The 17,279-nt window shown below is 40.8% G+C and overlaps 1 protein-coding gene across 2 annotated transcripts in view; it reads right to left on the reverse strand.

Annotated features, from left to right (window-relative positions):
• DKK2 (dickkopf WNT signaling pathway inhibitor 2) overlaps positions 1-10,278 on the reverse strand; it is a 121,577-nt gene extending 111,299 nt beyond the window's left edge. The window contains exon 1 of one of the 2 annotated variants that reach the window (XM_043438333.1): positions 9,649-10,278. In XM_043438333.1, coding sequence (XP_043294268.1) covers positions 9,649-9,870 — 222 coding nt within the window. In that variant the 5' untranslated portion in view covers positions 9,871-10,278. Of the gene's footprint in view, positions 1-9,609 lie in introns of both variants that reach the window. The other variant, XM_043438332.1, reaches the window with a different exon arrangement.
• Between the last annotated feature and the right edge of the window lie 7,001 nt (positions 10,279-17,279).

The following is a 17,279-nucleotide window of genomic DNA, read 5'->3' on the forward strand; positions in this document are numbered from 1 at the left end:
ATGTATATCCCAGAACTAAGCATGCCCACTTTAGTCTGTTATACAAGTTCGTGAAACTTGCAGGTGATAAAAGTTTTTCTTGGTTCTTTCTATAACACTTTCCATCTTGATTAATAGTGATTAAGCACACTTTAAGAATCTTCTTATTCAGTTATTAAATATGAAGCACTTTTAAGAGTGTATCAGGTGGAAAATAAATGTTGAGGTTTCTCACTCTAAAAATTAATAATTATTTATAAGATTGGAAGTAGCAAAAAATGACTCTTTAGTGAGTAGTTCAAGCTATAAAAATGAACATTACATATTGCTTAAAATATGTGTGTGCATATTATAATATGTAACATTTCATGAGCATAAATAATAGATACTTGCATCTTCTCATCAGATATTAATGTAACAAGTTCATCATAGAGGAAAAAAAATTGGAGGCCATTTAAATCCCAAGGATTCAAACACATAGAGGTCAAGAAGCAAAAGCACTGGTAGGAATGTACACAGCCTTCTTTCATCAGCAGCGAGTGATGAAACAGACCAGAGCATAAGAAGTTGGGGTAATCAGACTTGATTCTTGTGACCTGCATTAGTCTGACCCCTGGAACTTTCTAGCAGACTTTTTTATAACATTTAGAAATCATAAAGACCTGGTTGCCTGATTCTGACAATTTGATGTTAACCATAAAAGGTTAAATTTCGATACAGAGATTTGTTTGTTTCTGGAAAGACTTCCAAAACAGCTGAGCAGGCAAGGAGGCTCAGTAGTTTAAACAAGCATACCTCCTTAAGTGACAAACGATTTCAAATAAGGAAATAACGGGCTTCCCTGATGGCTCAGACAGTAAAGAATCTGCCTGCAATGCAGGAGACATAAGAGACCCAGGTTCGATCTCTGGGTCGGGAAGATCCCCTGGAGAAGGAAATGGCAATCCACTCCAGTATTCTTGTCTGAAAAATCCCATGGACAGAGGAGCTTGGTAGGCTGCTGTCCAAAGGGTCTGGAAGAGTCGGACACAACTGAGCGACTATGCACAGCACACTAGAACACAGGGAAAGAAGAGAACATGGAACAGAAAGAAAAGAGAACTGGGGAGAGAATGTGAAGGAATGTCCACGTTTATAGGCACAAGGTTGTGGAGGAATCAGTGAAAACTATGAAGAGGAATGAACCAGAGTGGAAAAGAAAAATTTATAATATTACAGAAGTAAGGGAATATATTAGGTATAAGAGATAGATACAAGGCTACACAGTATACTGGATGATTACTAAAAAACAGACTTTGGATTTCAAGTGACAAATTAACACAATGCTTGTAGAGCCAAATTTCAGAAGGCTAAGATGAAATTAGAATGAGCAAGTGAACACTGTTATTTGAATGTAAGCTGTCATCTCAGTTGATTTTAAATGACAATTTCCCCATTTGAATGAAGTTTTTTTAGTTCATTACCAGATAGAAACTCTTACTGGTAGTTTATATCTAATATATTGGAAGAAGTATATTACATACTTCAGTGAGTTGACTTGCACTCTCAATTTAACATTATCAAAATATGTCCAAATTACCTGAATCATGAAAAAAGAACTCAAAACAAACAAGGGGATGGAATGGGAATAATGAGCTCCAAATCTCTGAGTCCTCTTAGTATGACAGGCTGACACTCAAAGAGGGTTTTAAGTCTTCCAAATTCTTAGCGAGCTCTTCAGGGTCCAAGCACTCTGCATAAAGTGTCAAGAAGTTTGCCTCTACACAGGCTGTCTTACTTCGAAGAATATCAAATTAATGCTGTGGGCAGCTGACTCTAACATGTTATTCAACTGTTTTGGTTCCTATGTCTAAATAACTGATATTGCCATTGTTCTTAGGACCCCCTCCTATCATGGTTGTATTTTTAATGTCTGTACACTCTTGCTTCTGTGTAATTTCACCAATTATTCAATTATGTACTATTTTGCTTTCTTTTTACAACACTGACCTATTATCATTTATGCTAACATGCAGTACAAGAAACATGATAGCATATGTATGTGTGTATATGTATGTTTTTTGTCTTGTTTTCTTCTGATTTACAATTCTTGGCATTGGTGTAATTGAGTTCATTTGTTTCCTTCATGTATATCATATGCATTCATTTAGTTACTCCTGCCTGTCTGGGTGGGGAAAATTAAGCAGCCACTTTCTATTTTTTGCAGGAGCACTTGACCTTACATATTTTTGTAATGGTAATAGAAATAATAACATCAGTTAAATGATTGAGTGCACTTTCCTCTTCCTCCCTGTTGCCCAGTAAGTTGAGTGTTATTATTATTATGGTTGCCATTGTTATTATTATCCTATTTTACAGATTTTTTAAAAAGGACCAGAGATTAAGTGGCTTTTCCAAAGCCATTAAGCTAGCCAGATGCAATTGAGAAAAACTCCCCTAGGAATTCTGTTAGGAAACTCTAGTGCTGCTACAAATCAACCGATTATCTGAACGGCAGTTAGGAGGAGGTCAAAAGTCAAGGAAAAACAAAACCGATAGCAGGTTCTAAATGGTTCCTCCCTCTCGGATCAGAGTGTGATGGATGCCAGCCAGACTAATGCAAAGTCACTGCAGAGAGGCCACTGGGAAGGCCTCCACTTTGCTCATGTCGGTGGGCACACGGTGTCACTTAGAAGCAGGGGGATGGGTACTCTGTGGTGGTTACGGACAGCAAAATAGGATTTATGCAATAGCGTTCCTTTCTACGTGAGGCAATGCAGTAAATTAATGGAGAAGGGTGGGAGAGAAAGAGGGGTGTGTGTGTGTGCACGGGCCTTGTTGACAGTGAATTTTCTCTGGCAGGGAGGCAAGTGAAGGCAGAGATGACACTCATGTACTACTGTGGGCCTGCTTTTGAGTCCATAAACTATTCTCATACTCTGGCTACTCAGAGTAGCAACTGGCATCAACAGAGGGTTTGGGTTTTGCTATGGTTTTTAATGAACCTAGAGTCATACCCATGTGAGTTGAAAATAGAATAGGGAAGAATAAAATAAAGGTCCATGTTTCCTCTTCACTCCATATAGTAGAGATAGTGTGCCCATGTTTTATATGGCTGGATATGTGGCCTGGTAGGTAAATATTCAGGCTCTAACACTCGATCACTTAGGTTCATATTCTGGCTTTCTGCACTTACTGCTGTGTGACTTGTACAAATTGCAAAACCTCTCTGTGTCCCAGGAGAATGATTGCTTTATCATTTATGAAAATAAGGGCAATTTTAGGACCTACTTGCTTCAAAGGGCTACTGAGAGAATTAAAAAATTAATTCAAATAAAGTATTTGAAGCGGTGCCTAGCAGAGTAAATAATTAACAAATGGAACCTCTTACTATAACTTATTGTGTGCTGTACCTACTTGCAAGGCAATTTAAGAAAAGGATATCTGAAAGCCACTCCTATCTTCCAGTCCGGGGAAGAACATTCTTATTCTACACAATAAAGCATAACATGGAGAGCTAAAATTTTTAGGAGATATTTGTATAAATCTAACACTTTAAAAAGTCTCTCTCCCTAATTGTAACGCTTTGTTTTTCGAATTAATGTTCATATTCATTCACTGCCTGTATTTATTTGCTTGCTTTAGACAGGGTGGGATAGTTAAAATATTGTATGATAATGAAATATTTAAATTTAAGCTATTGTATGTGCCAAAATTATAATATGTAAGTAGAATCAACCAATTAAATTAGACCCTGTAATATATTTCAAAAGATATCTGATGCACATTTGTCCCTTTTATCTGACTGTGGAAAAGAGATAAGTAACTTGTTAAAATATTTACTAATTTTCTGTTTTGCTGATTTTATTCCTACATTGAAGCACACAGATAAATCTAAGCTACTATTAAAATCCCACAAATGTAGTATCCTAATCAGGTTCACTGGTTGTGGATAAAAGTTAAAATACTAATTCTGTTTTTAGTGCTGCATAAACTAAGCTAAAATACGGCAGTTTATATCTGATATTGAAATCTCTTCTGCCTCAATGGTTTCTGATTTAATTTACCATTACAAAGACAAGGATTTACGGGGTGAACTGTCCCTAAGGAGTCTAATTAGACGTTGGTGTTACTCATGGTCTTCCTTTCTTGTTTTGAACCCAAAGAAGTGAGCAGTAACCCAAAATTGTTAACATGAGACACTCACTGGGAAGCCACTATTTAAAATATTTGGATGTTGACTTTCCTCCTGTGGACAGATGTTCCTATCAAAAAAAAAAAAATCACCCATATTTTATATCAGTTGACCTCTGTGTGTGGGAGAATGGTTTATATTTATTCTGAGAAAAAAAAACAAAAAAACAACTATTAGAGAAAAATATATCATTCTCTAATTCCCGGAAAGTAAAGCAGGAACAGAGGAAGAAAAAAATTAACTTCTGCTTTCCTTGAACAGTAATACTAAATTTTTGTTTTACGTGCCATATTAGCATATGTCTATGTAATCTTAAAGCAATGCTACATGACACAAAAATCTATCCATTATTATTTTGTTTTGGGGAACTTGCTTCAGATTTTTTAAAAAATGACTCTCTAAGAGGAATATAAATATTGCATCAATCTTTTCAATGATTAAATAATTAACTAGGAGTAGCTTTATCACCTTTTTATAGATGAATACAAGTGACTAGATGTATGATGAAGCAAAATGACTTAAAAGGGCCATTAGGGAATCACAGAAATAAGACTGTCACTCTTTTCAATGGTACATCAATACCAAAGAATGAACAGCCAGAAGAGACTAAGTCTAAAATACTAAATATACTGACTACTGTAAAGGCCTCTGTAATTTAACAGGTCACTTTACTGTTCACTTAACATGACTGTGCAGGGAAAAGGATAAGAAAGCATGGTAGTCTCCTAGGTACCCGTCCATTACGTTGCTTTCTCTACTTTAAAAATGACACGTTTTGAAACATCCTGGGAAGGAGTTTGTATCAGAGAGGAGTACTCAAGAAGACTATGGTAAGGTCAGAGTCACAGCTGGAGTGAGTTTAAGTAACCTTGTCCTTTGCTCTCGCTTCTCTAACACAGAAATAAAATGATGGATGTCCCCACTTAGATTATCATTAAAATACTTTTCTTGCTATTCACGAGGTAACCTTCACTTGTATCAACCATCAACTGTCTATCTATAGAGAAAGAAAAGAAGTAGTGCAGTGCAGATTATTTCAAATTTTTTTTTGTTTTGAAATAATTAATTTTAGGGATGACTTGCTTTCCTGATTATGTTTAGTGTCACTTGAAGTACAGAGGATGTAGCAAATATTTAACCTCTGAGAGGGGAAAGTTGGGCTGGGGTTTTAAAAAAAGGTCACGGCTAATTTTAGAAAGTTAAGCAATCACCTACAGAAAATAGGATATATAGTTTTTTTCAATGAGCATTTTCATGAGTGTATGCAAACAGATATAGCATGTTTATTAAAGAAAATTCAATATACAAATAAATATTAGTGTTATCTTACCAACTTCCTCAAGCTTCCGTTTCAGTGTATTGCAAGCGTTCTTTTCTTACAACATAATTTCATCCAAAGCACTGTCCCTCAAGTGTCCAAATTATATTAGAAAATAATGGAATCTGAATTTACATGAAACCAATTTCATCTTCTTTTTAAAGACATATACCAAGAAGCTTTTCTACCTTTAAAATAGAATTATTTTTCACAGTTCTCATAACTTTTACAAACACTTCAAATTCATACAGTGTTGTGTTCAAATTAAATCTGTTGGTCTCAAAAAGACAAAATGAGGAGTAAAGGCTAAAAGAAGCAATTACAAACACATCCAAAATATTTTTCATTCACATAAAAAAATCACTGTTCATTTCAAGAGTAAATTGATTTTATAAATTGCTTTTTGAAAATAAAATTTGTCTTTGAGGTGGCCTGCAAAAATTGATACCTCATACACCTGAGGTGATGTTGAGCAATATTTTACTTAATCAGAATATATTTTCCCACATGATACTGAAAATTTTGTATAATAATACTTTTGAAGTAGAAAGTTTGCAAGACTCTTCATAAATTGAGATATATAAATTATTCATATATGTGCTAGTTACAGTCCTACAGTCTAATGTATCCAATATACATACACAAACGCATACTGCCTTTTAAAACCCATCAGCAATAGATGCAAGTGGAAAGTCAAATTAAAACAATGTGAATAATTCACCAAAATAATTTTTGTTGCTTCTGTTTCCATCACCTGAATGAAGACTAAGACATTCAACTTTCTATGGCAGTTTGAATCAAAACTCAAAACTATGTCTTTGAAAACAGACCTAAGGATGAGAATTTTAACACCCCTGGAGAACAGTGCATTTTCTTTGGGCACCCTCTAAATCGTTCCTGAAATTCAAAGACAACTTTTCCAGAAGTGATGTACAAATAATCCACCTTGCTGACAGGATAAGTAGAATTCCTATAAATAAGAATATTTTCTTCATATGAGATCAGACTACGGTGAATCAAGAAAACCTTGGAGCCCATTTAGCCTCATTTTCACATTTGTAGATTAATGAATTATTAAATTTCTTCAATAATTTCTTCTGCAATGGCAATAAAATTTTTATTTTTATTCTCCATTATGAAAATAAATCAGGAAAAGTAGACAATCATTCAATTTTCACTTAAAGAAAAGAAGACTAAGTTTCTGACATTCGTACGTGAGGTTCTATCTTACAGTCTCTGGCCCCTGCATCTTTACTGTTCAGAGCTTCCCTGGTGGCTGAGACAGTAAAGAACCCACCTGCAATGTGGGAGGCCTGGATTCAATCCCTAGGTTGGGAAGATCCCCTGTAGGAGGGCATGGCAACCCACACCAGTATTCTTGCCTGGAAAATCCCATGGACAGAGGAACCGGGCGGGCTGCAGTCCACAGGGTCGCAAAGAGTCAGACACGACTGAGTGACTAAAACAGTGACTGATTGACAGAACATCATCAATCAAAGATCGGGGATGGGAGACAGACTTATTAGGCCTCAAGATGACACTAAGTAATTAGTTTTAACAGTTGGCATTTTACTTACAAATTTTCTCAATCATTTTGTGATGGATAAAAGTTCAGCTCAACTGAATTTTATTTGTAGTTTTTCTCCATAAGAGGATGTGGCATCTTCCATTTGGAACAATCTTTCTAATTTCCATTCCATTGTTGAAAATAAAAGTACTAAAATTTTTGGTAACCACATGTGGAAGAAGTGGAAGAAACAAGATAAAGAGATCCATAAGTATTCAAAGAATTCCTCTACCTCTACAAGAAAAAGATTTTTTTTTCTATTTGTTCCTTCATAGCAGTACACATTTTAGACCACCCGATAAACAAGTGCAAAGCCAGAATATACAAAAGATAATAATTTTATTTTCCAACTATCTTCCTGTGATTCAACTCAATGTTTCATTCCATGTTCCCACTCTCTCTAGTATGTTACAATTTTCCCACAAATCCGATGTCAATTTTTAAGGATCCCGTATTACAATTAAGTGAATATAATGAAATATATTCCACTGAACCACTAAGATATGGAGAGCATAAAAGATATTCAACTCATAAAACAAAGGAACTTCAACTGATTTATAAAAGAAATCTTCAATTTGAAGACATGCAGTATAACTCACATCCTCTTTAAGGAGCAGATATTTAGAGAGAGAGAAAAATAAGCAAACATATTTGTATACGGATATAATATCAACACGTAAGTGATAAGCCAGATTTTTAGATGGATCCCATAGTCTAGCCCATATAACCCTATGGCTAGTGGCCGTACTGACATAACTGATAATTTGACTGAGCAACATTAGGTGTTAGGGCCCATGGTGTCAGAAACAAAACCTTTAGACTTCTTTACAGAAATTCACAGAATGTACATAGATTAGAATCAAAAGGAACCTCAAAAATTACTGGGTCCGTCCCTCTGTTCTTGGCTGAACTAAACACGGCTCTTTTCAACAACTGATAAGGTGGAGTTTGAAGTCAGTAACATTAGGGGGAAAAATCAGATGATTTGGACTGAGCACACCCTTTCTTGGTAAGCTTTGACCCATTGTGTGATGGATTTCTAAGAGAATGTTGTCAGTTCCTATTGAAAACGGCAGAGCATTTCCTAACGAAGAGAAAAAGGCAGTGAGGTGGTCTTGTGAGTGTGGATGGAGGCGTGTGCACATGTGGGAGAATATGCACAGGGCATGTACGCCTGTGGTGTGTGTGCAGATGTACAGTTTCTTATTTCCCCTGGGTCATTAAAAAGAATCCTATGCTTGCAGACTTTGTTTTCCTTTCAGAGGAGAGCTGAAATGTTTGACATTGCAGAACCCAGGAAGCATTCTGGAACTGCAGAACTAGCAAAACTCTCCCCGTGAGAGGGCAGTAGGGGGCCAAGCGGAGCCGACTTCCCTGTGGTCCCTCCAGGACCGGCCTTGGCTGTCAATCTTCACCCTGACGCCTGCGCTGCGGGCACGGGCAGGGGAAGACGCTGCTGAGCGCGCGCAGCAGCTGCAGCAGGCGCCTCTCGGAAGACAGGGAAACCCACGATCTGTGGGGCAATGAGCTGCCTTTATGAGTTGACAGTTGGGCTGTGTGAGGTGCCGGTGCTGCTGGGCAAACTGGCTCTCAGTCTTGGCTTCCCACAAAAGCAGCGGAAGGGGGAGCTGTCGTGGTTCCCAGTGCCCACAGGGCCCCCTTTCCCGGCTGCTGTGTGCTGGCCACAGCGGCTGCCGCGGGGAGCGCGCGAGCTCGTGTCTGTGTCTGTTTGTGTAACTACTTGCATGACTGTCCATCTCTCTGTCTGCCTGTGTGACAGAGAGACAAAGATGCTCGGGAACGTTTTCACTGGAAAACATACCTCGGGAGTTCTCCTGGCTATGTCCCAGGCACCCTGGTCCTCCGCACCTGATACTATCTCTGTCAGCTCATTATTTTGTTTCCTCTGGGATGATTTATATCCAGACATGAGAAATGCACGTGTACTGAGGCTTTCTGTATGTGACCTTACTTCACGGAACTGAGAAGGAAGGAGAACCTGAAAAACGGTCAATTTTCCCTTCAGATTGTAAAGTCCATGCGGTAACAGCCCAGAAACTGGACTCGGACTGTCCGAATTGGAACCCCGCTCTGCCACCTCCACTAAGTGTGTGCCTTGGGCAAGTAGCTTCTACTCCTTGCCTAAGTTTCTTCATTTGCAGGAAAGGGATGGTAACAGAGCCAAGCTCATAGGGTGGTGAAGATTAAACATATGGAAAACTCTTAGAACAGTGCCTGATACCCAACAGTTGCTAAATGTTAGCTAGTAACAGCATCCTCGACATCCGCTGTGTTAAATGTCCTGGCCATTTTCCCCATCGGTACTCAATAGCGCTCCGTACAAGCCCATATCCCAAAACAGAGATGAGAAAGCACCCTATCCCCTATCCATCCCTCCCGCCCCACCTTCCTCCAGCACTCCACGTCCTCCAGCACTCACACCCACACAGCCATCCCCGCCAGCGCAATCGTGCATCTGGGAAGCCCTCCCCAGCTATCCTGCGCGCCACACCTGGGGCGCACTCCAGGTGGGCTAAGTCAAATGAAGTGCCCAAGAGCCCCAGTCCCTACCTCTTCTGGTTGACGAGTGTATTGGGGGTATTTTCCTACCTGCCCCAGGTTTTTGCCCTTCTTACTGCCGCCGAAAGCCAGTCCTTGGTAAGTGCCCGCAGATCGATTGGCGGCCTGGGCTGGCGTCTCCCCGCCCAGAGAGGACTTGATGGAGTTGAGTTTGGCCCGCGAGCTGCTGAACTGTGAGCTCTCCACCATCAGCACCGCGGCCAGTAGGAGCAGGCAGCGGGAGGAGTCCTTGCCCCGCATCAATGCGGCCATCTCCCGGCGAGGGGTCCCCCGGGGAGGCGCAACGCCCGCAAGGATGCGGATACAAATGGGAAGGAGGACCCCGACACGGGGCCCTGCACTCGGGGCGCCGGGACTCGCAGACTCTGTTCCCCCAACCCCACTTGGCTCTGGGGGCCCAGCACCGTGTGAACTCAGTCTCAAGGCTCAGACCCGGAGGAAGCGCGACCCAAGCAAGACCCGCTTCTCCGCCAGGGCAGGAAGTTCTGCAGTAACTGGAAGCAATCAAAGGCGAGGCGCCAAGGAGGCGTGACCCGAGGTGCAAGCAGACCCAGCCCCACGGCCCGCACCGCTTCCGTTGCTCCTTGCCCACACCTCCTCCGAGGTCCTGCCTCGGCTCTCAGAGGTCCAGTCCTCCTCCTAACTGTTCAGGAGGTCCACATGAGTTCGTTCTCCTTCAGCCTCAGTTGCGTTTTCTCTCCTTTCTTCCTTCTCTACCTCTTAGGTCTCAACCTCTGCGGGACTCAAGTCCTCCTTTTCAAAGTTAGCGGGCACTAATATGGGAGATCAGGAACCGCCCCCAGACCGGACCCTGGAGTTCAGAGGCCAGCTAAGGTTTCCCACGCGCATGCAAAGTCACCCGAAGCGGTGTTCAACCAGCCCGCAGCCAAGCGCTGCCAGGGACGCTGTGTTGCCCCGGGAGCTGCCCTGCGCTGCGCGCTGTCTCCCTCGCTGCTGTCTGCTGTCTCACCGCCGCCCCCTTTGCTTTTTATAGCTTCTCACAGCAGGGTGGTTGGGGGGGGGGGTTCCCTCCGCCCCCAGTTCAAGAGTGACAAAGAGTAAAACCGTTTCCATCACCCCCACGTCCCCGCCCCCCCTTCTCTCTTTCCTGCGGCTTTTCCTTCTGAGGCTTCCCGTTTGCCTCTCCTCGCCCCCTCCCACTACCCTTCCACCGAAGAGCAACTGAGAAGATGGGATTCACCCCTAGAGTAACACGCAGACTCCTAATTCCTGACAACCAACCGCTCCAGAGGGTGAAAGAGCCTTTGCCAACAAACGGAGGGCAAATGTGGAAGTGAAGAGGGGCGGGTCAGGACTGCCAGCACCCTTCCATGGGTTCCCCAACCCACCTCCAGTCCCTGACTCCGAGAGGAGCCCTAGAAAAGCCCGATCGAAGGTTAAGGAAAATGAACACCTGGGCGTTAATGGTCTGTGTACACTCAAGTTGGGTTTTAGCCAGTGCCTCCCAGAGGATGTGTGAGGCTGACACTGTATCGGTGCGCCAGGGAGTGTGTAACCGATCCAGATGGGGCTTTGGGAAGAAGAGTATCAGAGAAGGGGGAAAGAAAGTCCCACCTTGCCACCAAGAGGCATTTGGGACTTTCTCGTCTCCTCCTTCTTCACCCTATAGACCCCCTCCCCACCACACAAGTAGCTGTTTGCCTCTGTCTCTGGGGAGCGGGGAGGGATGGGGGCAGCGGACCTGAACTCTGAACCTCACAGTTCTACCGGGCATCTTTACCATCCTAGGCAGCTCCGCCTTTGCAAAGAGGAAATCCCAGACAGGAATGAACTGCGGGCGAGGGAGTCTCTGAGGTTCTGCTTTCTGCCTCTTAGCCTCTGGCAATTATATGCGATGCCTTTCCCGGGAGACCCGGAGGCTGGCCAGGTCTCCTTTGCTTCGGCGGGAAAGAGGTTCAGAGAAGGGCTGGAGCGCGGCGCTTGGGGGCGCCAGTGGCAGCTGGCGAGGCGAGGAAGTAAATGCTAGAGATGAGAACTGTCCCAGGCAATCTCCCGGTTTGGAGTTGATCACAGGCAATAGAGCACCCAGACTTCCAAAACACCCCCAGGGCTTAGGAAGTTGTTGCATTTCTGCTTCCCTGGTGTGCTACCATCTGTGCACAGAGAAGTCCAAGGCTGGGCGCCAGCACCACGCATGGCCAACAGCTAGGGGAGGAAGCTGTTCCTTCGGAACGTGTTGTCGAGTTTTCAGACCCGAGTCCCTCAGCTTTCACACCGGATCCCGGCACACAAGGGCACGGACAGGGGCAGACAGTCAAGGCGGTACTAAGTGAGAATGCTAGAGATTCCCTTCTTTTTCCTCAAAAGGGCTGAGGTTTAAAGTGTGAATTTACAGCTGGGTCCCCCGGGCTGCACCAGCCTTGCATGTTTCTCTGCCCTGTGTGTGGAATTCAATTTCAGAATGATCTTTTTTTTCCTCTTCTTCTTTTTGAATACACAAGCAAAAGGTGATTAAAATTTGAGGAACCCTCAGGGATGTTTTCTTCCGATTGCCATGTGCTTCCTCAGAATGTAAGAGATTTACCTTTAAAAAATATTTTTTTCACTTTTTAAAAAGGTGCCCAGAAATGGATTTGGAAGGACAAGTGAAACATTCCAGGCACTACTGAAGGGCAAGAAAACTGACTTACACTCTAGAGGTCAGTACTCGGGATTCAACGCATAGACTTTACACAAGGGTGTATCTTTTGTCTTCACTGGGATTTGCCAATCAGAGAAGTAGAGAAAATTAAGTTAGGAGCCTAAAGGTTTGTATATTTTTCAAAAGTATTTTAGAGCAAGAGGAAAAGGAAGTTAAATATGTAAGCAATAAATTGCTCAACCTCCACTTGAAGAGTGTGAAGAACCACCTCAAATGAATCAAAAGAAAATTTGAAGATACTTTGCCTGGTTCTGTTGATTCCCTCTTTCTTTACCACCAACAAAAGTAAGATGCTACGTAGTCAGAACCTAACTCCTGGCATATGCTACAAAGAAATAAGTGTAAAGCTCAGCGTACATATTCTTGAGAAACCCCTAGGCTCTGGCTATCAGGATAAAGAGATTATCTCAGAGGTTTACACAGGACCCTACAAATTCCAAAAGCAAACTTTGCAAATACAGTTAAAAATCAAAGTTCACATGAAAGTTACTTTCACAAACATTGTCCCTTTTATATAAAACAAAATCAACTGCTAAAACATACACAACTACACCTGAGGCTAAAAAGGAGGTAAAAACTAATTTCATTCATGATCCAGATGCTCTCGGTAACGCTGAATAGAAGACAGAAACAGACACACAAAACCCACATGCAGACAAGTAGATGTGCATACACAAAACCAACTAGCTGCAAATAAACATAATCCTTTGGATTACTGTCATGATCCCACACGTGTTTTCTTATGTGTTTTCCTAAGTATGAAGACACAAATTTCATCTTCTACAAAAACAGACTTTTATACCTTTTGCAATAACATCATTAGGAAGCACATGTATAAAAGCAACATTATACAGAAGTAAACAGAGGGTCCTCTTGACCAGATCAAAGTGCTTCTGTGAAAGTGCCTCTTTCTCCTTTGGCCATCATTTCCCTCTTTTCGCTCCTCACCTTAGGGTCACTTTGGTTCCATAGAAAAATCACAACTGACTCTGCAGTTCCTGCTGGGTCCTGATTTCCTTCTGAATACTTAGGGCCCACGTGAGCACCGTGTTGCCTTATCCTTGTTTTTCATCCTATTACCTCTCCCTGCGTTAGTAACTACTTCCAACAATAATCCATTTATCAGTTGCTCATTGATTCACTGTAAATTTATTAAACTTAAGGCCTTGCGGATATAAAAGTGAGTAAGTCAGGGCCTTGGCATTGGAGGGGCTCACATTCCACTGTGAAGGCCTTGACTTACGGAAACCTGCCTCCGTCCATCTCAGGAGTTGCTGCCATGACCTTCCTCTGTCCTCATCTGCCACTGAATTCTGCCAGCCTCAGTCTCTAAGAGGGCATTTGGATCTTCCAAGCTAGAGTGAATTTTCACATGACTGTGGGAATAAAAGTATTAGGAGTGTCCCCCCAGAGTCTTGTCTTTTCTCATGAATTGCATTTTAAGAGCATACAGGGAGACGGCATCCCTATATTTGCGGTTAAAGGCAGAGAAATGACACTAAGCCTAGACGTAGGGTACTATGGCAAACCTGGAAAGCGACACTGATTTTCAGTAGGACCCATAGGCCCACAGTCATTTTGTTCACATAAGAAAGACATGAAACATCTTCATCATGCTGGTGTTAAAGGATTTGAAATTTATGTTTTTGTAGGTTTCCTCTCTCCATAATAAATCAATAAATCAGCCTACCTGGTCCTCTATTCTAGCAAGGCTTCCGACCTTATCAAAGATAATTTTATGTTTCTCACTTTGCCTAAGTAAAAATAGTACCATGTGTCAGAACTAGTTACATTTTAAACAATGTGTAATAAATGGTTGTTAGCACTAGTCCTGTACACATTACCAGATAGGAAAAAGTGCATCTCCTATACTGTCCTTGCGATAGTTTCAACTGTTCACGCTCTTCTGACTTGATCTCCTTTACAACAGAACCAGCTAATGAGAAAAGACCATGTCACTCACATTTAAGGCACTAGCTGTACTGGACAGAAACAAGCACAGGTGAAATGCTTCAAGTTTATTTCATAGTAAATCAATCAGAAACATGATTTCTTAGCCAATGTCTTGTTTTTTGACCCTGACACAGCAGTCATCTTCTCAATACTTTATCTGCCACCCAAATGAAAGAAATTTATTAAAGTAGTCCCTCCCCGAGAGACTGAACCCAACTAATAAAAAGCATGCAAATATAGTCAGAAACTCAGGTAGAGAAACTTCTATTGATTCTTGTGCATATGAGTGACCTTAAATAGAACTGACATTATGTATCATCTCTAAGCGTTTAACACCAAACCTGTCACAATTTCTGCTGGTTCTATACCTCTACTGCTAAGCTCTGGCAGGCTGTTTCAAGATTCATCTTTGGAAAGAATACTAGACTTGGTGGCAAATGGGAATTCTACTTAATTATTGACAGAGGCCAGTAGTTTCCAAACTCTTCCTTAGATCTCCAGAGTTCTGCAGAAGTCTGACAAGAAGTTAGACCTGCTCTTATTTTTGACAGGATCTCATGGGAAATGGCTCCAGCAACATGGATTTTTAAATGCCTGTCTTGTTACTGTTTTCATTTGGGGGAGGGATGTGTTAGTTGCTTGTTTGTTTTTAATCAACTACATAGATATGGATGCAACAATGAGCTGGGCAAAAAGCTGTGTGAGCCCTTAACCTGCCAACAACATGGAATGATTGCTATTCTGTTACTGTTGCAGATTTTTTCCAAAACAAACATTACTCAAAGGAAGAAACTATTGAAAATTTGGCAGTTTTTCCAGTCAGATATGATCATTTGAAGTAAAGAATACTAAACAATGGAAGGGCAGAGTAGCTAATCGAGTCATGGTAAAATGTGTTCCTGGTCAGTCATCTAAATCTATGAATATAAACACAGAAAAGCTTCAACTATAAAATAAGTTGTGGCACAGACTGGAAAATAATAGGAAAACTATTTGCAAAAACTAAGGGAAAAAGTTCCTAAGTGGCAATTTAAAATCTGTGTTTGAAGCCTAACCACGCTTAGTAACAGGAAATGTAAACTGTGTTGTTTATCTTCAAAATGATCATTCTGTAACAGATCTTACCTTCTGATACCTTGGAAATAGGCTCCAATGCTCAAAATGAGCTTGAGGTATGAAAAAAATCAAGGTATTAAACTTTCAATCAGTTTATGGGATTTTACAGGTAACTGGCTTGGAAGATACAGGAATAACAAAAAATCGTAATAACCAAAATATACGAATGCTTACTATGTGCCAGGCTTGTTACGTACTTTACATGTATTACATGTATTCTCTCTTATTTGTATCCCACAGTTCATGTCTTTGAAGACATGTCCAATATTAATATTAAACGCAGCAGACAGTAACTTGCAGCACATCAGGCCATAGTTGTACTTAGAGAGGTGCAATCATGCCAACAGCGTGGAATGCACCTAAGAAAAGAAGAATTCATCTGAAGAAAATGGAGACACCTTTGCATCACTGAAGGAGGACTTAAACACTGATTCCTCTAAAAGAGCCAAGATAAATCCTTTGATAAAGGGCCAAAAATAACACCAACAATACAAGTGGATGAGTATGTATATCGCAGCTTTGACCAATAGAGTAAAAGCCTCTTGGAAACAATGATATAACAGAAAACCAACAAAGCCTCTCTGTTATAAAGATGGTGTCTTCATCTGCTCAGGCTGCAACAGTGAAACACTACAGACTGGACGGTTTAAACAACAGAAATGTCTTTACTTACAGTTCTGGAGTCTGGAAGTGCAAGATCAAGGTGTTAGCAGGTGTGGTTTCCTCTGGGGCCATTTCCCCTAGCTTGCAGACAGCCCTCTTCTCACTGTGTCTTCCTTCCATCTTTGTCCAAATTTCCTCTTTTCAAAAAAATACATGCCATATTTGGATTAGGGTCTATCCTAACGACTGCATTTTAACTTAATTACCTTTTGAAAACCCTTATCTCCAAAGGCAGTTATGTAATTATGCCTTATCTCCAAAGGCAGTAAAGGAGTTATGCAGGTACTAGGGGTTAGGGTGGCAGCATATAAATTTGGGGAGGGGGCATGCAATTCAGCCTCAAACAGATGGATTTATAGACCCCGGGAATATAAAACATTTGAGGAAGGGTAACATTTCAGGAAGTGGCATAGGTTCAGTTAAAAGTGTTATTTAAATTTTTCCTACTGTCATTTTACCTCTTACCTGTGTTAATGATACTAACTTCCTCACATTTCTTCTGTGTGAATTATGGCTAAATATGAACGCAGCTGAGCCTGAATGTGACCGTCAAGATTCCACAGGGGCCCTGAAAAAAAAAAAAACAAAAAATACAAGCTATTTGCCAGGAAGATAAGATCAATTTCTACATTTAAAAACAGCACTTGGTTAATGAAAGATGGAAACAATAAAATACAGGAGTGTATGATAGAAAAATGAAGTTATTATAGATCAAGGAGAAAGGAAGCAGCCATCAAAAATAGAGTGATCTAGCAATCAGCACATTGTTCTGTTAATAACTTAATTTGTCCATTTATTTAATTTAATTTGTTCAGTTTACTCAGTAAATTAATAGTCACTTGGAATCACAGTACCTTTAATTAATTCAAGGCAGTGCTAAATATGTTGAAGCAGAGGGAATATCTAATTTCACTGAAACTATTCATGAAATCAGTTTGTAATATATGTGCACTGTGACCACTTAGTTTTTAAGTTATTAAGAAATCTGAGTTAGAATAAGCTCAAACTTCATTTTTTTAGTTGTTACTGTTGTTGTTCCTCCTGAAATCCATAAAACTCATCTACAGCAATACCACCCTGAACACACCTAATCTAGTCTAAAACCCATGAAATGCCATTTGATTATTGGTGTCAAGAATATATGTGCAGATTTGTATGTAGCTAAGATAAAACAGCATCTCATAGAACATAATAACTGTTTCCATATTCTAAAATTGGGTTACCTTTGTTCTTGAATACCAGTATTGTATATTTTAATTAACAAGAG

Source organism: Cervus canadensis, chromosome 19, assembly GCF_019320065.1.
Source record: "Cervus canadensis isolate Bull #8, Minnesota chromosome 19, ASM1932006v1, whole genome shotgun sequence".
NCBI classification, from domain to species: Eukaryota; Metazoa; Chordata; class Mammalia; order Artiodactyla; family Cervidae; genus Cervus; species Cervus canadensis.